Genomic DNA, 24,040 nt, shown 5'->3' with positions numbered 1-24,040 from the left:
AAGTGCCTCGCTATTCCATGATACAAGGAAAGCTTATTATCAACCCTTAACTCACCGACGCATCCAAACACACAGCTCTCCAGGACATCCAACACTTGACAGAACTGGAGTGTATAATCGAGGCTGACGCTTTGCTGCTGTACCGAGGGAGCCCTGTGTTGTCAGAAGTGCTGTCTTTCTGAAGAGCCATTAAGTGACCTTTCCTTCATCATAAAGTCAGAAGTGGAGATGTTTGCTGATGATTGCACCACCCCATGACTCCACAGAAAATGAAGCCTGCATGCAGCAAGACCTGGATAGGTTTGGGCTGACAAGTAGAAAGCAACATTTGCGCCACACAAGTGTCAGGCAATGACCATTCCAACAAGACAGAATTTAACCATTGTTAAAGCCCCTTAATATCTGATGGCATTACCATCATTGAATTCCCACTATCAGCATCTTGAAGGTTACTGTTGACCAGAACCTGAACTGGACCAGTCACAGAAATACTGTGGCTACAGGAGCAGGTCAGAGGCTGGGAATTCTCTGGTGAGAAACTCACCTCCTGACTCCCCAAAGCCTGTCCACCATCTCCAATGTACAAGTCAGGAGTGTGATGGATTACTCCCCACTTGCCTGGATGAGTGCAGCTCCAACATCACTCAAGAAGCTTGACACCATCCAGAACAAAGCAGCCTGTTTGATTGGCACCACATCCAACACCTTAAACGTCCACTCCATCCACCACCAAGGTGCACATTACTGCCACTGTGCCATCTACAGATGCACTGCAGCAACTCACCAAGGCATTTTTGACAGCACCTTCCAAACCTGCAACCCTTACCATCTAGAAGGACAAGGGCAGCAGATACATGGGAACACCACGATCTGGAGGTTCCCCTCCAGGCCACATACCATCCTGACTTGGAAATATATCGCCGTTCCTTCACTGTCACAGGGTTAAAAACCTGGACCTCCCTTCCTAACAGCACTGTGGGTGTACCTACACCACATGGACTGCAGCAGTTCAAAAAGGTGGCTCACCACCAACTTTCTCAAGGGCAATTAGGGATAGGCAATAAATGCTGGCCTAGCCAACGATGCCCACAACCTGCAAAGGAATAAATGTTCCAAAGTGCCTCTACTGCTGCCTTTAGCATCTGCTAGAGGCAATTCCCCATCCCCAACAACCAGCTGGAGGTGCCCTGGGTAAGTCCATGGCTGCCTCCCCCACATTCCCCACCCCACCCCAGCACCCGGGCTATTTTCCTGACTTTATGGGCCCTCTTGTCCTGCAGAAAAAACAAAGGAATAATGTTAGCCCAATTATATAGAGCGGCCAGGGAGAAATCTCTTGAAAATGTCATTGCATCACAGTGGACATTCACACATCTACTATGTGCACCTACAGGAGCGGCTTGGAGATACAATGCTAGACGAGAGAGCTGTGCCAGGTCTCCCACCATAGATGCAACATTCAGGTGTGAACCATCACTTGGACCTCTCTGTGCTTGTGCCGAACACCTCACCTTGCCAGAGTGTAGCAGGTTGTGAAATCTCTCCGTACATTGAATCCATATTCAATGGTTGCCTGCTGTGTTCACGACAGAACCCACCTAAGTTGGCATGGGCGCTTGGGTATAATATTGTGCACCGTCTCTGGACCTCTTTGACTAGTATCTGGAGGTCCTGGCCGCTGAAGTGGGACCCAGCCCCTCCTGCTCCATTCCCGCCTCCCTTTCTATGAGACAACCTGGCGTGAGAAAGGTAAAAAGAAAAGGTATGTTAGCGTCCAGCTTCCAATGGCCTCACACACATATGTCTGCTTACATACATGAACCATGTTCTCTATCTCATCAATGCCTCATGTCGGTTGGTGGATGAGGGGGCAGTGGGGTGGGCAATAGGTTTGGACGAATGCAGGGCAGCCTGGCTTTGGTTCCTGTCTCTCTCAGATGCCATGCTGTGCCCCCGATCACCAACTACCCTGCTGGCCTGCTCTCTAAGTCACACTGTTGTGCCAGCATGAGGGTCCCGGTCAAGGGTCAATTGAATGGGCAGGATGGAAAGAGGGTAGGCAGAAGGGGAAAGGATCGTGGCAAGTATGTGTGTGTCAGTCATCTCCTGAGGCTAGCTGAGTCAATAGAGTATATTGTGAGCAGCCTATGGTGCCCATCTCCATGGCAGTGTCTTGTTAAGCTTTTCTAGCCTTGACTTGGTAGAGTGTGCTCCTTCATTACAATGTGAATAGGCAGCAGCAATGACTGTTTATTTACCCTAGGGAAAGCCCATGGTGGGCCATCTCTTCCAGTGTCAGCAACCAGTTGGACAACCATTACAGCTTGTCCTCACCTGACTGTTGACTGAGGCCCCCTCCACGTGACAGCAGCACCTCCATCCATTGCCTCACAGCAGAAACTCCCTGGCGGCCTCTCAACCCTGACGAACTGCGTAACCCACGCCGGGCCCGCCTCCACCACTTCCCGGAGCGTTTGTCAACCCTCCAGGATTGGCCCGGAGTCTCCAGGGATTGAAGATCAACCTTCAGGACATTGTTGTGTGCAATCCTGGAGAAAAATCATAGGGACATTAAAAAAGATTGTTTTTCTTTGTTATTTTCTTTGAATATTTCACTTGACAAGATAAGGCGGGGGGGGGGGTGGGGGCGGGAAGACACAGTTGGGCTGATAGTCGAGCATCATCCAATTGGATAATGAGTCTTTTTGCTTTCCAATTGGCGTAGGAGGGCAGCACATCACAAGGATGGATGTGTTGGCCGACTAATGGCTGGAGCGTAGTAGCGGGTGGGGGGTGGGGGCAAGTCATGTGATGAAAGCTCCAGGAACACATTTAATCACAGTTGGCAACCCTACTTCTGGGGGTTGGGAGGCCCAACTCCAGTTAGCCCTCCCTGGGGGCAAAAAATCTGAACATTGGGGGAAGTTTCTCCTGAGTCGGGAATTTTGGGAGTGAACATTGGGAGTGAGCATGGGGTCTTCCAGTGGGAAGCGTCTCCCTACAACACCGGATAACAGGGAATTCTGGTGGGCATTGGTGATTGGAACTTCACTGTTAGATTTATACAAATGAAGTCATTCATAACTCCTCTTACAATTCATTTTTAAAATGAGTGATCCCTTTTAATAAACTGACCCTTGGCATCTGTTTTGTTCTCTTCTTAAAAATGCTGTAATGTATTTAATATCAAGTCTGCACTTAATCACACTGTTCGATCTCAGTTTAATTTTTATCCCTTTTGTCAGTACATTTCTCCTGGTCTGTTTCTTCTCACTGTTAAAACTCTCCCCCTTTCTGAAGCAAATACTGTATAGCACTATAGCTGTGAATTAGGTTGTTTCCTGGGGAGTTTGAAACTGTTACACCAATTTGCAATGCAGTTTTCTGCCTTTGTTCATCTAAGAGGCCAAGAGATGACACAGACAGACATATACAGCCAACCAGACAGAATGAGGCAGAGACAATGATCCCTAGACAGACCTGCATAATCACACAACGACTCACATAACCCTGCAGATTCCCAAACACACCCACACGTACATACATCCAGTCACTGGCATTTAATCACAAAAGACACTCACTCACAAGGCAAACACACATACCCACTCACACAGACACACACACAAGGCAAACACACATACCCACTCACACAGACACACACACAAGGCAAACACACATACCCACTCACACAGACACACACACAAGGAAAACACACATACCCACTCACACACACTCACATACACTCACACACATACACACTCACACAGACACACACACACACAAGGCAAACACACATACCCACTCACGCAGACACACACAGACACTCACACACAAGGAAAACACACATACCCACTCACACTCACATACACACCCAGACACACAGACACTCACACACACACACACACAAGGCAAACACACATACTCACACAGACACACACAAGGCACACACACATACCCACTCACTCACTCATACACACTCACACACACAGACACTCACACTCACACAGACACACACACACAGAACTGCCGCCCTTCTGCAGAGTCAGTGACCTCTCCGGACCACCTCTCGTTCAATTACAAAGTTTTGCAAGTTCCGGCCGAGTTTCGCAAGTCTCTTGTTTTTTTTTTAAAGAGTTATTTTCCCAGCTCTGCAGGTTCCACACACTCTGGCCCTCCTCCTGCCCCGCCTGGTCTGGGATTTTCCCCCTTAGTCCGATCCCTCTAGCCAAGGCGGCGGTGTCTGTACAACCCCGACCCGCGCAATTCCTTGAAACTGACCGGGGTCTTTAAAGTGAAGCTTGTGCAGAAGATGGAGAGGCCGGAACTCTCAGGGAAGTGGCTGCTGCTGATGGTCGCGATCTCCACACTGCGAGCTGCGGAAGGTGAGGCTGGAACCAGAGGGCAAACTGCCCATCAGCTTTTACTGAGCTCTCTCTCTCTCTCTGGTCTTTGCAGATTGTAAACTCTGTCCCCTCAGCCTTGCCCCAGGAAGCCGCCTGACCTTCAGAGCTCGTTTGTGTCTGGATAGGGGAGAGAGATATAGGATTGAAAGGAGAGCAGGGTGGTCCAGCCTCTGGCTAATCTTAATTCCCCAGTTTAGATATACTGAGGAAAAGTTCAGGATTGGGAAAATACAGACAGATAGCACAAATGTAATTTCTTCTATAGGTTTGATTGGTCACATTTCTTCTGTATGATCCTCGAGTAAATTAAATTAAATATGCATATATATGAAATACTTTTATATATGTGTGTGTGTGTGTGTGTATACACACACAAATGCTTGCAATCTGTTGATGCAAGCCATATATAATTAAATTATGTACACATTTCGGATTATGTCAATGACTACATTTCATCATTTCCTAATTGGCTGTAAGGAATGTTTAGAGGTCCTAAGGTTGTGAAAAATGTTATTTTTTAAGGGCCAGTCTCTTTTCCTTTTCACAGGAAGGTCTTGTGGTACAGCACAGGAGGCCATTTGGCTCATCAATTCTGACCTGGCAATTTCCAACAGCAGTGTGGTTAGTCCCGAACCACTCCCCTCTTTCTCTGTACCCCTGTAGTTTTTCCTCCTTCAAGTATTTATCCAAGTCCCTTTTGAAATATTAACTTTGTGGTAATGATTGAATGGCGGAGCAGACTCGATGGGCCGAATGGCCTAATTTCTGCTCCTATATCTTATGGTCTTATGGTAATCTGAGGTGCAATACACCTTTAAGAGAGAGTGTGAGCAGATCGACCACGTGACTGTACGACCCAATAGCTGTGTAGCGTGGGCTACCATGTTGTTAGTTTAGAGTAAGATCTGGTTGGAGAAGCACATGTCATGTTGGTGCTCTGTTGTCTGTGTAAATAAATAGCATGTGCTTCACCTCATATTGGTCTCTGCGCCTGCAGTATATTGTTATCAACTCACCCGCCGACTGATAAACGTGCAACCGGTTTGAATGCAAAGCGATCCCACAGTAGAACATAACAAACCTTATATCCACCAACCCAGTGAATTGCAAATCCTAATCACTGTGTGAGAAAAGGTTTTCCTCACATTGCTCCTGGTCCTTTTGCATTCACCTGTGTCCTCTCGTTATTGTCCCTTCAGCCAATGGAAATACTTTCTCTCTATTTGCTTGATCTTTACTCTATGATTTTCAAAACCCAGAATAATTTCAGCTCCTTTAGTCTATCCACATAACTGTAATCCCTCGGACCATTCCAGTAAATCTCTTCTATCCCCTCACCCAAAGCATTCACATCGCTTCCTAAAGCATGCTGCCTTGCTAGGGCTGCCCTAGTGTTTTATCTATGTTTTAGCATAGCTTTCTGATTTTTGTACTCTTATGACCTGGGTTGGGAGCGCAGGGCTGGGACATTTCCCAGCTCCACAAACCCGACCTGTCCTGGAAGTTGGGGTTTTCATTTGGGGATTCTTTAGGAGTTGGACCCGCTGTCCCAGGAATGAGTGCGGAGGCTGCCAGGTGCGGAGGCTGCCAGGTGCGGAGGCTGCCAGGTGCGGAGGCTGCCAGGTGCGGAGGCTGCCAGGTGCGGAGGCTGCCAGGTGCTGAGGTGCCAGGTGCGGAGGCTGCCAGGTGCTGAGGTGCCAGGTGCGGAGGCTGCCAGGTGCTGAGGCAGGCTGGGCAGAAGGCCTGCCTCTGTGCTCTAGCCTGTGTCCAAGATTTTGCAAAAAAGCAAAGCCCTCACAGCTCCCGCCCCCTCACCCTCCCATACACGCCCCATGCCCCATCCATGTTAGCACATGCCACCTCATGCCCTCTTACCACCCTCCATGCCCTCATACTGTCCATGCCACCTCATGCCCTCTACCCACCCCATGACCCCCTCATGCCCTCCATGCCAACCTATGCTCCTCTATCCACCCCATGACCCTTTATACCCCTATGCCAACTTAGTGCCAAGTCATGCTATCCCATGGCCCCCACCCATCACGCTTGGCCAATACGCCTACCATGCTAACTCACCCAGTATACCATGGACAGACCTCAGGATCCATGCTGAGATTAAATAAAATTCTAAGTGTCTATTGCAGACTTATTTTTTTAATATAAGACACTCCCATTCATAATATCCATTTCATATTTTCCTGCATTGAATTTTCCCTCAGTGTTCAGCCATTCCACCAGCCTGTCAACGTCCTCTTGAAATCTATAACTATCTTCCTCACCGCATCCTACACTTCCAAGATTTCGATCATCTGTTCCCAAGTTTTGTGTTGGCTTTTACATGTGTGAATAAGGTGATTGTTAACATAAATGAACTAAAGTCTTACCCTTGAAGCTAGGCTGACAGGTAGCAAGTCCGACACCTGATTGGCTGCTGGGATACCTGTTGGGTTCCCAGAATGCAATTGGAGTTGACTTTTTGGGTTCTGTTTTTCTTTCAAAAACTTAGTGCAAAGTAGAAAAGCTTATAGTGAAATGGAAAATGTGATTTTTTTTCCCCTTCCTGCAAGGTTTACTTAAAGTCTCACTCAGCAAGCCAAGTCAAAAAGAATGTGTTGGCCGTGATTTGCGGTATAAGGTTTTTAAGAGACAATATGTTGTTCCAAGATTTACATTGAATGTGCATAATGCCTGAAGCTCCAGTCAGGAACATTAATGCATGCATAAATAAATGGTAGAAGAAGCCAAATGAATGGGGCAAACTAAGAGCACTGAGTGCATTTATTCAGTGCTTTGTTCAATTGTGTCATACAATTTTCTTTAACGCGATAATCCACAATTGCTGAAGGACACAACTGTTCAGTCCTATTCCACTGGTAAAGCCTGGGACAAGTGTCAACAGCCTGTGTAGAGGAGGGGAGGTGGGAATGTGAAAGATGCTTAAATTGAATTGTTTTGTTTCTGATAAATTTAATGTTTGCCCCTGTGCTGTCGAGTAGCTTCTGAGTGGCCCAGTCTCTTTGGTCATCCAGTATTCTGTAAAGGAATTGTTAATGTTTTCATTGAGTGGGGACCTTGCCCAGCATTCTATGTAAATGTTGTTTTTGCACCTCCTGTCCTTCCTTAATCTCTCCCTCCATATGAACACCATATTCCCAGCTACCCGTTCAACTATGTCATTTCCCATGGCCTCTCCACTCCTATGACCTTGATCAATGTCAAGCTTACTTCTGACTACACCCTCACCATCAACATCTTCAGACTCCAATCATTCTGCACTCACCTCTGGAGGAAAGCCCTTCCCTAAGTCATTTACTACTACATTTCCAAGCTTCCAATTGGCTAAAGTCCTTCCAGCCACCATAATACCTCTGCTGAAGAATTTGCCTGACTATTCCCTCACCACCATCTTTGCCCTTGTCGCTTGCAAAATGGTTGCTATCCCTCTCATTCAGGTTATTCCCCTGGTAGGCTTTTCTTTGCCCCCTCTCAGGTCCACCCTTGAGCATAACCGGTGCACGTTTGGCTTAACCACCTGGCAGCAGATCTCGCTGGACCAGGTCAAGTTCGTGGCCCATTACCAAAGCTACATCCAAATCACCCAAGAAAGCAAATATTCTGCCCCAGCTTCTTTTCTGCACTGCCGACCAACTCCTTAACCTCTGACCATGGAACTTTCACCTCCGGCAACAAATACAAGGAGTTCGTGGAGCTTATGAGTTGGCCTCATTCCTTTCCAAAATGTTGTTGTCACCTTTGCCCCACTCGATCCTTCTGTCATGCGATCTACTACCCCCATCTCCAACCTCCCTTTCCTCTCCAAAGCCCTTGAACAATGTTGCTGCCTCCCACAATGACCCGTTTGAATCTCCCCAGTCAGGCTTCCACCCCTTCCACAACCACAAAATGGGTCTAACAAAGCTCAAGAAGGACATTCTTGTGGTTTTGCCTATGGTGCCATTTCACTCCTCATCCTTCTTGAGCAGTTTGCCGCCTTTGACACCACCTTCTTCCAATGCCACCCTCCACTGTTCAGTTTGGTAAGACTACTCTTGTTTGGTTCCACTCTTACCTATCTAACCATAGCCAGAACATGTCCAGTAATAGCCACTCCCACTCCCACACTGTTATCTCTTGAGTCTCTAAGGAATCTCATCAACTTCCCTCTTTCTCATCTATATGGCTGCCACTTGCTGGCATCAGCTGTAGATACATTGGATACCTGTGAAGCTGACTCCCTTGGCTGTACATCTCCATCACCTGCCTTGTCCTATTCACTGGCTCCATGCTAGCAGACTGCTTCTTTGACATTGAATGCTTGGATGATCTGCAATTCCTTCCGACTAAACATTGGGAAGACCAAAACCACCGTCTTCAGTCCCCACTTTAAGTTCTGTATCTTTGCCACTGATTTCATCCCCTTTCTGGCCACTGTCTCAGGCTGGGCAGGACTGCTTACAACCTCAGTATCCTGTAGGACGCTGAGCTGAGCCTCTCACCCACTTCTTCTTTATCACAAAAACCACTTCTGCAACATAACTGCCTCTCCGGACTAGGCTGGTTTTACTGAGGCCTCAAGTTCCTGAACCTCTGGCCGACAAGGGAAAGTTAATCTTATATTTAATGGGATTTAACCTGATACCATTGCTCATCTCTTCCTTTAATCTCTAATATTCAAATTCTCTCCTGCCAGCCTCCCATCCTACACACCCCACAAAATTCTGCTTATCCAAAACTTTGCTTTACCGCACCAAACAACACTTGCCCATCTCGCTTGTTCTTACTGACCTACATCGGCTCCCTGCCCGCCAGTGCCCCACGTTTAAAATTCTCGTCTCGCTGGTTAAATGCCTCCATGACCCTGCCCTTCCCTATTTCAAGTCCTACAATGCCCCCACCCACCATCCCTCCTGATATCCCTTCTCATTGGCTCACCATTCACTCCCTGTAAAGCTCTTTCGATGTTTTTCCACGTTGTGGTTGTTGAAGAAGATTAAGGAAATTGAAACAATATGACTTAAATTCTATCTGGCTGGACAGAACTTGAGTATTGCTGAAAAAAAGACATGGTGAAGCTTTTTGTCTTGCACCCATCAGGACACTGTAAGGAATCGTTGAAATATGTATTTTTGCTTCTGGAACCTGGGACTTTGAATTCAGCTCAGACTGATATGATGAACATTCTTTCTTTCTGCTAACTGCAATTGCCCGAAATGAACATTCAGACTCTATAATCATGTAGAATTTTATGAACTCTTATATTTACCAAGAATCCCGTCAAAGGTGGATAAGTAAAAATTAACTTTCCCTTGTCAGGAAGCAATCAGGTTGAGGGATAATCAACAAATATCCAGTCCAAGCCAACCTCCATTCAAACATTTCATCTATATTCATGCCGCATCAACACTTGTTAAAACACAGCATCAAAATGCCTTCTGCCAACCTCTACCCCACACACTAAACATCTAATCCAATAAATAGCATGGGCCCAAGGATCACCCACCATCAAGATGGTCCAACTCTAGAGATTGTATAAACCTTATTTCTTCCACATATCCTTACCACCCAGGGACTCCGTCTCAATATACTCCAGGTGTATGGAGTGTTGGAGGATGGCTGAAGACTTCCACTGTCACGAGCCAGAGTATAGAATTGCTGCTGAAAGCTTTTTTCTCACAGATTGGACATTCAAGACTCCAATTGCAAAGTTGACAGTCTTTTGCCCCGCGAATCTCATATTAAAGGTGTATACTCTTCTGTTCCATGAACACAAGATTTCCTCCATTGAGGAAGATTCCCGGCCTTCGGTCGTCTCTGAGACTTCCCGTGCCTGAACAGTTGGCACTCCAAATCGTCATGCAAAGATTATCCCTGCCACATTTCATACAGTCTAAAGTCCAAAATTGGTACCCAAGGTGCCCAACTTCTTCCATTGGATAACCCTCATGCACCTTTTAAAGCTCAACTCCCACTGGATTGTGGGACATCTCAGACCAACACTCGAGGCTATAACTGGATCATGCCGAAAACTCAGCCCAAAATTAAAAAGCAGCCTAACTGGGGCTAAATACTTGCATTGGGTTTCTTCAATTTGAACCTCATATGTCATTATCTCATCTCATGTGTCATCCCTGAAGTAGTTTCACCGGAATTAAAACAAAATGTTGGATCTATTTTTGGGTACAATTAAGGAAATATTCTAACTGAAGTCTGGAAAATCATTAGGATGCCAATGGAGCTATGAAAAGGAACCTGGGGGCTACCAATTGTGGAAGCTTGGAACTTTTCAGTAAGGCTGGTAGGGAAATGTGAAGCATCTTTAAGGTTTTTATTAGAGTCTTATGGACTCTATCCTATTCAAACCTGAACAGTTGTGAAAAGATAGTGATCTCAAAGCACACTTGCAACAGACACTTTGTTGAAGAACGGATACCAAGAAATCATCTAAATATGTGGTTGTTGCAACAAATGCTTGTTTAGACAAACTGTAGTAACTTTGTTCTTTTTCTGCCTTAGCACAAGCTGTAGGCCTTGCATATAAATCCAGTGCATTGTTTAAGTATCAGTACAATGTGGATTTGTTATTGGAGACCTTGTCCAGCCCAGCAGCATTGCCAGGATCAGGATTCAGGATCGAAGCTGGCCTTGAGCTTGGTGTGGTTTGGGAGAATAGCAGCAACCAGCATGAGCAGCTGATTCAGTTGCAAGTAAGTACATGACTTTCTTTCTGGAGGTTGAGACCTGGGTGATTGCAGACTGAGTCACTGGAATGATTCAACCCCACCAAGGCCTCACCCTCCCCTTCCCTCTGTCACCTCCTCCAGTCCGACAAACCTTCATGATCTCCGCACTCTTCCAATTCAGGCCTGCTGCGGGTTCCAGATTTTCATTGCTCCAACAGTGGTGGCCATTGCCTCCAGCTGCCTAGGCCCTAAATTCTACAATTTGCTTCCTAAATCTCTCCACCTCTGTTTTTAAGCTACCCCTTAAAACCTACCAGTCTGAACAAGCTTGTGGCCACCTGTCCTGAGATCACTTTACATGGCTTGGGTGCCACATTTATTTGCTAACTCTCATGTGAAGTGCCTTGTTCACAGCCAACTAATACCCTGGTAATGACTTTAGTTACACCTCCTGGTGACGAGCTCTGTCTTGAGCAAGGTGCAGTGTCAGCAACATTAGTCCATGTATTTATACTGTTGTTTAGATTTTTGCAACATCACCAACAGTAATGAAAAGCGACTTTTTTTTATTCATTCATTGAATGTGAGTCACGATACCAAGGCCAGCATTTATTGCCCATCCCTAATTGCCCCTTGAGAAAGTGGCGGTGAGCTGCCTTCTTGAACCGCTGCAGTCCCTGTGGTGTAGGTACACCCACAGTGCTGTTAGGGAGGGAGTGCCAGGATTTTGACCCAGCGACAGTGAAGGAACGGCCAATATATTTCCAAGTCATGATGGTGAGTGGCTTGGAGGGGAACTTCAGCTGATAATGTTCCCATGTGCTTGTTGTCCTTGATCATCTAGGTGGCAGCTGTCGCAGGTTTGAAGGATGGTGTCGAAGGAGCCTTGGCGAGTCACTGGTACCACCTAGAGGATTCACACGGCTACTGTGCACCAGTAATGGAGGGAGGGAGTGTTTAAGGTGGTGGATAAGCTTTAACTTAGATGGTGTAGAACAGGCTTGTGCAACCTTTTAACTCGGGTGGCCACATTTGCATATTTTTTTCACTCGAGGGGCTGATGAACCAATTTCCGAAAGATTAGGTTTGGCACAACAATAAACTGAATTTCAAAAAAAAAGCTGAGGTTTCAAAGAAAGAAACAATTGCTGAGCAAAAGTACAGCAATGTCATAGCAATAAATTGTTACATTAAAAAGAGTAATTAATAAAAATGACGTGTGTGTGTGTGTGTGTGTGTGTGTGTGTGTGTGTGTGTGTGTCTGTCTGTCTGTCTGTCGTAGCATTTAGAGTTTTAGGGTGAATGAGTGAGTAAATGACCAACTTTATTTAAACCCACAAAAGCTTGCTGCTGATTGTCCACACACGCAGAGGTTGAGAGACATACCCACCTTCCTTTCCAGAAACACACTGATTAAACAGAGTAATGGAAAGGGGGACAATGGTTTCAGTTCCCTCCAGTCCCTGTCCATAACAATGCTCATGTCACTTAACAGTTCAGAAGCATTCGTAAGTTTCAGATTTGATTTCCATTTGAAATGCTTTAAAATGGCTTCTGGACACTTTAATGATCTTCTCTACTAGCTGGAATCCTTCATTTTCTTGGAAAGGCTAGGGAAATCGGGGTTCTCCTCCTTTGAGCAGGGAAGGCTAAGGAGAGAAAAGCAAAAAACTGCGGATGCTGGAAATCCAAAACAAAAATAAAAATACCTGGAAAAACTCAGCAGGTCTGGCAGCATCTGCGGAGAGGAACACAGTTAACGTTTCGAGTCCGTATGACTCTTCAACCGTCTTCAACTGTTGAAGAGTCATACGGACTCGAAACGTTAACTGTGTTCCTCTCCGCAGATACCGCCCAGACCTGCTGAGTTTTTCCAGGTATTTTTATTTTTGTTAAGGTTAAGGAGAGATTTGTTGGAGATGTTCAAGCTATTGAAGGGTTTTGATGGAGTAAATAAGGAGAACCTGTTTTTAGCAGAATAAGGGTTAGTAAACAGAACACACTTATTTAAGGTAACTGGCAAAACAGCAGGAGTGACGTGGGGGAAAAAAATACACGGCAAGTTAAGATAACTTGGAGTGAAAGGGTGTTGGAAGCAGCACATGTACGAATGGATAGATGGCCTCTTCCTGGGCTGTATAACTCTATGATTTTATGCAATTAGTGTCTGTTTAGGAAGTAGTGAGCTCTGTAATTTTAGACAGGCCTGAAAAGTACTTTGGGTCTGCAGCACTTTAGCAAATTTGTCAAGGAACTGGACACTCTATCTCTTGATAAGGTGTCTGTTAAAATTATAATCTTACACTGTGTCCCCCCCTCTGCCTTGGTCAACAGATACAAGAAGTAAAGCTGCTGAATGTGTCAGAACGAACGGAGCGTCAAAACATCTTCAAGAATGTTCATGTTGAGGCTTTGCTGGGGCCTGCAACTATGGCAACATTGAAAAAGCCTGTAATCTTTCACTGGAATTCTGGAAAGGTAATTTCTTTTCCCTCTTTAATTGGGATAAAACTCTTGACAAGTGTCAGCTTGAGGTAGCGCTTAAGCCTCTGAGTCAGGAGATTGTCGGTTGAAGCCACACTCCAGTACTTAAGCCCACGATGCAGGCCGACATAAGTACTGAGGGTGTGGTGCACTGTAGGAGGGTACCTTAAGCCAAGGCCTTGCCTGCTTGTTAAGGTGGATGTAAAAGAGTCTCTTGCACTTTTTGAAGTGGAGTTAGGGATTTCTCCTGATGCCTTGGCCCACATTTTTCCCTAAGCCAACATCACAAAAACAGATTTGGAATGAAATTTGACTTGGCCAATGGCACAAAATGGACAAGAGCAAATCCAGGACCCATTTTATCCTCCACTCCAGTTTTCTTTCCCATTGTTGAAGGTTTAAAACGGGTTGCCGATTTACTATCAGGTGTTTCTCACTGTTGCTCGAAACAAAGTTCACGTCTGTTAGCTGGTTCTTTGCTCAATAACAATTGATAGGTGGAGTAGACTCTGCCTATATTTCCTAGAACTGAGAAGAACGAGAAATGATTTAATTGAGACATACAAAATTCTTAAGGGGCGTGACATACTGGGAGGATGCTTCCGCTGGCTGGAGAGTCTGGAACACGAGGCCACAGTCTCATAAAAAAGTTTGGCCATTTGGGACTGAGATGAGGAGATTTTTTGGGTTCTTGTGTTTATGAAACCTAAACATTACATTAATATAAATTTTAATTATGAGTATCTCCCAGTTATTTGGAAGTTGTGGCAGTGCCATGTTTAAATTTAAACTGTGATATTGATGGTTTAACCCCAATTTTTTTTTCATAGCTGTAATTGTTGGTTATTAATGGTGTATCAACTTATGGGCAACTTGCCTGGACTTTGTCATTGTTTATTCATAGTCATACTGGACAAAAGCTGACAGATTAACGCTTCTGAAATTTGGGGCCTTTCAGGAGTAATTTATTTAATTTTCTTTCAGATAGAGGCTCTGTATGGCTCTGCTGAAGAAACAGGGTTAATTTTAAACCTGAAGCGAGGCCTGGTCAGTCTTTTCCAGCTGCAGATGGATTCGGGGACGATCACCGAGGTAACACATTTTGGTTTTCTTCCCCATTTGTTTTTTTTTTCTCTCTGATGCCCTCTTCCTGCGAGACCTTGCGGTGCACAAAATGGCCACTGCAGTTGCCTAGGTAACAATAGCGACTGTGCTTCAAAAGCTATCCGTTGCACGTGAAACACTTTGGGATATCTTGAAAGAGACAGAAGTCACTATGTAAACGCGATTTGCACTTCTGTTTTTCCTCATTCGAAAAGCTACGGTGGAGGGAGAGGCCATTCAGCCCTTCATGTCCTTGCAGGCCAGAAAGGAGGAAGAAGAAACTAGCCACTCGTTTTAATCTCACTTTCCAGCACTTGACCCTTGCAGTTTACAGCACTTCAGGTGCCGATCCAGGTGCCTTTTTCAAATGAGTTGAGCGTATCAACCACCAACTTAGGCAGTGAATTCTAGACGCCCTCCACCCTCTGGTCTACTCATGTCTACTCCTGTTCCTGTTTCTTATGTTCTTATGTTATCTGAAGGGAATGAAGAAGCTGCAGTTGTTCTCCTTAGAGTAGAGAAGGTCCCGGTACATTTTTGATAGAGGGGTTTTGCAAAGTAAATGGGGAGAAACGGTTTCCGTTGGCAGGAGGGTCAGTAACCAGAGCGCACAGAGTGGGGGAAGAAAGCCGGTGGGGTGCGGTGGGGGGGGGAGAAAGAGATGAGGAGGATTTCTTTCACTCAGCAACTTGTTATGATCTAGAATGCACTACTTGTAAAGGCGTTGGAAGCAAATTTAGCGGCATCTTCCAAAAGGGAATTGGATCTCTGCTGATAAAGCAAACGTTTGCAGGACTTGGGGAAGGAATGCTGGAGTAGGGCTAATTGGGTTGCCCTTTCAGAGAGAAGGCACAGGCACCATAGCCAAATGGCCGCCGGTGTGATTCTGCAATCCCGTGACTGCAGTAGCAACATACTGCACAAGCGCCACCGACAGCAATTTTGCCAGATTAGTGAGTGTCATTATAGAAATACGTTTCCAAAGTTGCTGACGGGCACCCAGCATTCTGCATATTCTGTAAACTGTGTGAAACCAGGGACCTGCTAACAGCTTGCTTGCCTGTCGCAGAACTGCTCTCTGCATGCACTAATGACCTTCTTTGGTTCAACCGGTGTTCGTGTGAACTCTGTGAGGGATGTTAAACCACCTCCGTAATCAGCCATACAGGAGGATCAAATACTGAAGGACCTTTGAGAGAAAATGAATAAAACTGTGGACTGGAGAACGCTTTTTGCAGCTTGTATCTAGTGAACATGGGCGTCTGGAAGGACAAGTGCGTGTATTCAGTTAAAGCCTGAGCATAGACCCAGTGAGTGTGACAGTAGCATCACATCACTGGGGTCAGGTTTGTTCAGCCTCCTTATGTAGACTTTCTGTGGCAGAAAAAAAGAATGAGTTAAGGGGGCTGAGCCCTTTTCAAAATGGTGACAGCAGCACTGGCAAAATTAAGACCCCATTTTCTAGTTTATTTTGCGGGAGCCACAGAAATTGACAGTGCGACTAAGAGGCCGTTCATCCCATTGTGTCTGTACTGGGCTAGAGCAACCCAGAATTAATCCATCTGCTTCCGTGCTGTCCAGAAAGCCCCGTGTCTTTCGTTGTTCATAGAGGCTTGAGGCAAGCAAGCGACTGCCCATCAAACCACAGGATTTGCCTTTGCCCAGCAAAGCGTTAGAAGATTCTCCCCTCACTGCCCCCTTGATCTAAGAACAGCCTTCAAACCCCAAATTTGAACTTTATGTTGAGCCTTGCAGTTAGCGAAGGGGAAGAAATGAGGTTTGAGGGAAGGGGAATCCCGATGAATAGTGGAATTATTTGGGTTGTCTCTGCTTCAGTAAGAGACCCAGTTGTGCCAGTGTGAAAAGTTTCGTAAATGTTGAAAAGATAGTTTTTTTTTTATGTGCACAGAATAGTAAAAGACTTCTGTTGTTACATGTTGGCATATTATCTGACCTACTGTGAAAAATGCTACAGAAGATCCATTAACTAGATGATACCTTTCATAACAACTGGGCTTTACAGCTGAGTGTGACAGGGAAGTGAATAAAACATGCAGATGGTACACACTATGTGCAAGGAAGCTAATGTAGATTAAAGCTTTTATCTTGAGTACATTTCAGCAGCTTTTAGCATGTTTATTCTGTGGAGGTCCAGACAGTTCAGTACAATTGAAAGTTTATATTCAGTATATTTTTGTTCTGTTTCTCACGACATATTCCTTTCAACCTGCAGTGTTAAAAAGAGCTGATTGGAAACCCTGCCAGCAATAGTATTGTGGTTTATTGAGTTTAGATTGAATGGTGTGTGGAAAGTAATGATTCCAGACAGTTGGGACCATGGGGAATATTACACTCAGGTCCAGTTGACAAGGTGTAAAGTCAGACATAAGATTCTCTAGATGTTTTGTGGTTTTTCGTTTTATCTTTAGAGGAGTGTGCGAAACCTGGTAAAACTAACCTCGGTTGATTTAACAGGTTGGATAGAGTCAAAGAGAGAGGGAATGGCTTGTGGCCTGTGCCTGCCACAGCTGTGTCTTGTGCCATGCTCGATTATGCTCATATAATATTTTTTTATTCATTCAGGGGATATGGGCACCGCTGGCTAGGCCAGCACTTATTGCCTATCCCTAATTGCCCATGAGGAGGCGGTGGTGAGCTACCTTCTTGAGCCGCTGCAGCCCCTGTGGTGTAGGTACACCCACAGTGCTGTTAGGGAGGGAGTTCCAGGATTTTGACCCAGTGACAGTGAAGGAACGAAGATATATTTCCAAGTCAGGATGGCGTGAGTGGCTTGAAGGGGAACTTCCAGGCGGTGGTGTTCCCATGTGTCTGCTCCCTTGTCCTTCTAGATGGCAGCGGTCATGGATCTCAAAGGTGCTGCCTAAGGAGCCTTGGTGAGTTCCTGCTGTGCAATTAATCATGTACTTGTTAGCTAGTCATTTCTTTGACTTAAAGGTGGGATTGTTTACCTTGAGACGGGACTTCTGCCCACCCCCCAATTCCACGTTGACATCAATTCATTTTAAGAATTTAGGAACAGGAGTAGGCAATTCAGCCCTTCGAGACTATTCCACCATTCAGTTAGACCATGGTTGGCCTGTATCTCAATTCTGCCCTTGGTTCCATATCCCTTAACACTTCACCTCACAAAACCCTATTAATTTCAGTTTTGAAAGTTTCAGTTGACCCCCAAGCCGCAACAGCTTTCTGGGGGTGGGGGTTAGAGTTTCAGATTTCCACTATCCCATGTACAAAAATACCAATGTAAGGGGAAAACAATAATTTATACTGTATGTGAAGAGAGCGCCAAGCATCCTTCATCAGTTAACTGTCAGTCACCATCACTGGTGCATTCCCCATGGCAAAGCCTCTACCAATCAGAGTCCACTTGTCAGCCAATCAGCACACTCTTCACACACAGTATAAGTTATTGTTTTCCCCTTATATTGGTATCCTTGCAAAGGGTCCTGATGAGTGCAAAATGAAAGCTTCAACATGTCTCTTTTCTCAGCAATACTCAAGTTCTGTACTGCCAAAAGGCTCTGTGTGTGTGTGTGTGTGTGTGTGTATGTCATGGACGTGTGTGTGTCATGGACGTGTGTGTGTCATGGACGTGTGTGTGTCATGGACGTGTGTGTGTCGTGTATGTGTGTGTGTCCATAATTAATTAAACGGGGGAAGGTTCATAAAGACAACTTGTCTGTGGGAATTGAGAGATGAACGGTAAAGGGGCTAGATGCATACATTTGTAATGAAAGGCTATGGTGAATTTGAATAAATGAGTAAATAGGTTGGGTTTTAAAATTTGCATTAAATGAGAGGAAGGACTAGACTTTTTAGCTGTTAAATTTCAAAGGCTAGCTTAGAAGTGACAAGGGACTTTTACAACTTACAATGGTTTCATAAGTAAACAAGGGAAGATTATTAAATTTTATTTGACCTGAAAGTGAAGGCAATAGGAAACACAAATGAGTTTTATATTTTAAAAAAGTTGAGTTCAAAGAGCTGCTTAGGACAATGGAGTATAAGATGAAAAGAAAAAAAAGATATTTAAGGAAAGATGTTTAATTGAGTTGCGGTGACTGTATGGAGGAGATGTCCTGAGACCAGCCCTGTGGAGAAAAGTTATGAATTTGAAGCAGCCTTACAATTTCAAGCCAGAAAAGTCTTTGTTTTCAGAAAGCAGCCTGTTTCTGAACTAACTTGGATTTCCACAGCTGAGTGGAAGACAGTGAGAAGTCATGTAGTATACTTTACTAAAATAACAGCAGTTTTTCCTTGGGTAATATTACTGGATTTTTAAGATTAAAAATCTGTAAGGGAGCAGCTGCCAAGTAGTTTACTTGTGTGTTCTGGCCAAGTGGGTTTACTTTCAGGGGAATGTTTTGTAATATTATTTTAACTGTGTCATTTTAATCTTGTGTGCTTACATTTTTTTTATCTCGTTAATAAATCTTTTAATTTTAAAATCCTAAAAGCGTTACTGGGATTCTATGCTTCTGGGATCAGTAGTTTTTTCCCTTGTTTCCAAAATGTTAAAAAAAATAGTTGTGATCAGTATAACAAGTTTCCCTCTGTGATTTGTCTTGCTCAGTGAATAACATCAGCTGTGGTCGTAACAACAGACATACACAAACACACCAATGTATATGTATGGACATGCAAACATACTCACACATGTATATGTATCACGCACACATGCTCACATTGCTATTGTAGGTAGCAGTTGATGCTCAGTCACTCTGCAGTGCTGGGAGGTGGTCTAAAGTTTGCAGATATGTCAGTTCATTTACTGCCTCTGGAAAGACTTGGTAAAAGGGCAAGTGTTAAGATATGGAACAGGGTTGAGGGGCTGACTGGCTTTCTCTTGTACCTGTGTTCCCAGAATGGCCTGAAATTGGGTTCGTTCCTGTGCACGTGAATTTCACACGTGCTCAGAGTTTGGGCTTCAGGTACATGAAAACCCCGAGGTTGTACATGTGCCAAGGCTGCAGGTTTATTGTGGGGAAGGCACATATGCCATTGCTGGTCTGACTCAGAATTTGGCAAGTAAACTTAAGTTCTCTTGCCGGATCAGGATGTAGACGAGTTTGCTTCTGTACTTAACAGAATGTGATTGTCAGTTAATTGCTGTTTCTGCTCCAGTCTAAAATGCTTCAGCAGAGTCCTGTTGAAGTAGGAGTTCTGAGGAGGATCCACTGGCTTTGTCTTTACTACAGTTTCGCTGGGCTCATCCGTGTGTTTTTTTTTTACCTGCTTAATGTAATATAAACTGAGAGCTATTACTGCACTGGAAGCAGAATGTAGAAATTAATTACTATGTTCTTTGTATTGAAAGCTGTTAGCATCAAAAGTATTGTTTTCATTTATTTCAGTACAATGGTTTCAATAAGCTTATAGTCTATTAATACCAAGGCAATGACATCAGTCATCCACCAAGCCTGCTGTGCATCTAGGTCTGTTGTGTAGCTCACATTATTGTAGAAAACTTGTACTTTGTTTTAAGATATAAAGTTGGCCCAGATCTTTTGGTCTCCAGATGGTTGGAGACCGGACGTACCCCGGAAATGTCCCACTGAGCCCCTTGAAAGTCCCAACGCAAGGACTCCATGAGAGTTACCCAGGAAGTTTCAACTTCCGATGGGCAATTGCTGCTCATCAGGAGCCTCCAGAGAAGTCTCCAAATCTGAGAGTTGGAGACTTCGGAAGGTTCCGACTCAGTTGCCTGGATGGTTACTCAGGAAATGTTAGAAAGAATCTAGTCTAAAAACTGGGTAACTATACAACTGACCTCCCCGAGCCCCCCACCACCCCCTGACACTCCCATTGACCCCCGACTCCACCGGACCCAACCTGACCTGACTCCACTACCTGAGTATCCGCTCGACCCCCCGACTACCCACTGACCCCCTCCCCCCAATTCCCACATGACTGACCTGACTCCCCACCCGACCCAATCTGACCCGACCCGTCACCTGACTACCCCCTAACCCGACCAGACTAGCCCCTAACCTGACAACTCCTCCTGGCCCAACCCAACTCGCCCACCTGACCCACTGCCACCCTATCCAACTCACCCACTGCCACCCTATCCAACTCACCCACCTGACCCACTGCCACCCTATCCAACTCACCCACTGCCCACCCTATCCAACTCACCCACCTGACCCACTGCCACCCTATCCAACTCACCCACTGCCACCCTATCCAACTCACCCAACTGACCCACTGCCCACCCTATCCAACTGACCCACCTGACCCACTGCCCACCCTATCCAACTCACCCACCTGACCCACTGCCCACCCTATCCAACTCACCCACCTGACCCACTGCCACCCTATCCAACTCACCCACCTGACCCACTGCCACCCTATCCAACTCACCCACCTGACCCACTGCCACCCTATCCAACTCGCCCACCTGACCCACTGCCCACCCTATCCAACTCACCCACTGCCACCCTATCCAACTCACCCACCTGACCCACTGCCACCCTATCCAACTCACCCACCTGACCCACTGCCCACCCTATCCAAGTCACCCACCTGACCCACTGCCCACCCTATCCAACTCACCCACCTGACCCACTGCCACCCTATCCAACTCACCCACCTGACCCACTGCCACCCTATCCAACTCACCCACCTGACCCACTTACCATCCTATCCAACTCACCCACCTGACCCACTGCCCACCCTATCCAACTCACCCACCTGACCCACTTACCATCCTATCCAACTCACCCACCTGACCCACTTACCACCCTATCCAACTCACCCACTTGCTGCCCTACCCACCTCACTCACCTGCCACCCTACCTCCTTACCTGCTCTAACCCCTACCCACCCAACCCCTTTACCCACCTTACCCTCTTACTCACCTTACCCACTTACCCACTGACCGTACACACTTCCCTTCTCTCCGTAGCTTTTCAAAGTGCGACGCTTATACAGATGGCAGGCCGCAGCTAGTGCTGTAAAAAGGGTCCGTGGCTTCTGAGCCGATTCTCTGTGCTGTTCCCACAAGCATCATGCTGCTAACTCTGGTTGGATGTGTTTCATCACTGATCCCACTCCCCCAGCCACCCTGCCTCTCTACCCCCACTGTTGCCCATCCCCACCTTCTCACGTCAATTGAAAAATGAACAGACCCTTTGTTACCTGGTTGGATTGTTCTTGACTGTCAAACAGCTTATGTTTCTTCATCTCCCAATGCTAAGTATTTAATGAAAAATTTAGGGTGAGATGGTGGCGTAGTGGTAATGTCACTGGGACCCGTGCTACTTATGCACTGGGGTCATAGGTTCGAGTCCCACCATGGCAGATGGTGTAATTTAAATTCAATTAATAAATTAATAGATAAATTCAATTAATAGCAAAATAATAATAAATTCAATTAATAGCAAAATAACAGAGGAGGGGGAAGCATGGTAAATCCAGCAAAGAGGTAAAGGCTCCGTGGCCCATTAATGTGGTTGAAGGAAGGCAGGTAGACCCTGAGGGTGCGGACCACCCATTGACTAGAGTGTAGAGGGATCCCCGGACCACCACCAGCCAACATCCCCCCCGACCCACTGCTGTGTACCCACAGCGAATCCCCATCCCTAGCACCAGCCTGAACCCTCTTCCACTCCCAGTGGCCCTCCTGCAGCTGCCCTCCCTTTCCAGAACCTGCTCCCTTTGAGAAAGTGGAACTGGTGGGTAAGATCAGAAGTTGTTAAACTCAATTGTTAAGTCCTTAAAGCGAGACCCAGATCTGCCTATTCACCCAATTGAGTGTTTGTCATGTTTAAGATTAGAAAGTAAGGGTTAGAGGCGGGGGGTGGGGGGAACTGTTTTACCCCGGGTGGGCATCAGAGCAGAATGATGAGGAGGATAGTAACATGCCTCAGGAGAAGGTGGGCAGATTGGTACAGTGGGCAGCCACATGGTAGATGAAGTTTGATCTAAAGGCACATGAAGTAATTCGTTTTATTAAGAAGTATGAGAAGAGGCAATATCAAGTAAATGGTACAATGTTAAAGGGGGCGCAGGAACAGAGACACCTGGGGGTATTGGTACACAATCATTGAAGATGGCAGGACAAGTTGAGAATGCTCCGAAAAATACATAGAGAATCTTTGGCTTTATAGTGGAAAATAGAAAACAGACAATATGAGTAAATAGATATTTGTACTAACAATGGCCCAGATCTTCCAATCCCTGGATCAACGACCCAGGATGTGTGTCGGGACACTGCAGAATTCCTGATGTGCTGACTTTTGTGGCAATTGCCCAGGAAGTTTGAACTCCCGATGGGGAACTTCCCTGCTCCCTGGGACCCTCGGTGAACATCTCTGACTCTGAACTAGAGATTGAGACTTTGGATGGTTCCAGGGTGCATGCCTAGGTGGTTACCCAGGGATTGTTAGACAGAAAAATCCTAGTCCAACTCTGGGGTAACTACAGAACAGATCCCTCAATCACTCACACTGACCACCACCATGACTCCCCCCTCAACTCCCTGACTACCACCCTGACTTACCCTGACACCCAACTGCCCCCTGGCCTGGCATGACTCGACTAGCCCATGCCCCAACCCGACTACCCCTCCCCCTGACCACCTGACTAACCCCAACTAGACAATCTAACCCCTGTCAACCCCGACTACACGGCCCCCTCCCCCTCCCCAATGACCCAACCTACCCCCAGCCAACCTACCCCCTCACCCATTGGCCATCTCACCAACCTACCATCCTACCCACCTACTACCCTACTCACCTGCCACCCTACCCACTAACCATCCTACCCAGATACCACCCTAACCACCTCCCACCTTACACTCCTACAAACCTTACCCACCTGCCACCCTACCGACCTGCCACCTCACCCACCTTCTCCCCAACCCACTTAATCTCACCCACCCTACCCATTCACTCATTCACCCATTCACTAACATTCACACCGGACATTTAAACTTACCATACTGCAGCTAGTGCTGTAAAAGGTGGCTGGGTTGGGGGAAGGTGCTTTGTCTTTCCTCCAGTGTTACAGCGCTGTGATGGAGTTCTCTGAGGAACGCTGTGGCTCTGCATTCCTGGAGAAGCTGGGCTCGGAAGACCCAGCAAGAAATGTGGAGCAGCGTAGGGGAAAAGTCCGAGCGGAGTGGTGATGTGACAACGATTGCTGCCCTGGGGAAGATGCGGGCCATTAAGTTTAGAGAGCTAAAAACACACATGGGATATTTGGCTTTATAAATAAAAGCATAGAGCACAAAAGCAATGAAGTTATCCTGAACCTTTCTAAACGCTGATTATGTCCCAGCTGGAGTATCATGGCCAATTTTGGGCACCAGACTTTACAAAATATTTACCACACAGAAACAAGCCT

At 46.0% G+C, this 24,040-nt stretch overlaps 1 protein-coding gene across 1 annotated transcript in view; it reads left to right on the top strand.

Annotated features, from left to right (window-relative positions):
* Nucleotides 1-4,309: 4,309 nt before the first annotated feature.
* LOC144668552 (microsomal triglyceride transfer protein large subunit-like) overlaps nt 4,310-24,040 on the top strand; it is a 96,388-nt gene continuing 76,657 nt past the window's right edge. Inside the window, exons 1-4 of the mRNA XM_078530695.1 lie at nt 4,310-4,382; nt 10,917-11,107; nt 13,418-13,561; nt 14,552-14,659. Coding sequence (XP_078386821.1) covers nt 4,310-4,382; nt 10,917-11,107; nt 13,418-13,561; nt 14,552-14,659 — 516 coding nt within the window. The remainder of the gene's footprint in view (nt 4,383-10,916; nt 11,108-13,417; nt 13,562-14,551; nt 14,660-24,040) is intronic.

The sequence above is a fragment of the Cetorhinus maximus genome, chromosome 27 (genome assembly GCF_964194155.1).
Source record: "Cetorhinus maximus chromosome 27, sCetMax3.hap1.1, whole genome shotgun sequence".
Lineage (NCBI taxonomy): Eukaryota > Metazoa > Chordata > Chondrichthyes > Lamniformes > Cetorhinidae > Cetorhinus > Cetorhinus maximus.
The sequence above is the reverse complement of the archived record's forward strand: the minus strand, read 5'-3'. Positions and strand labels throughout refer to the sequence as shown.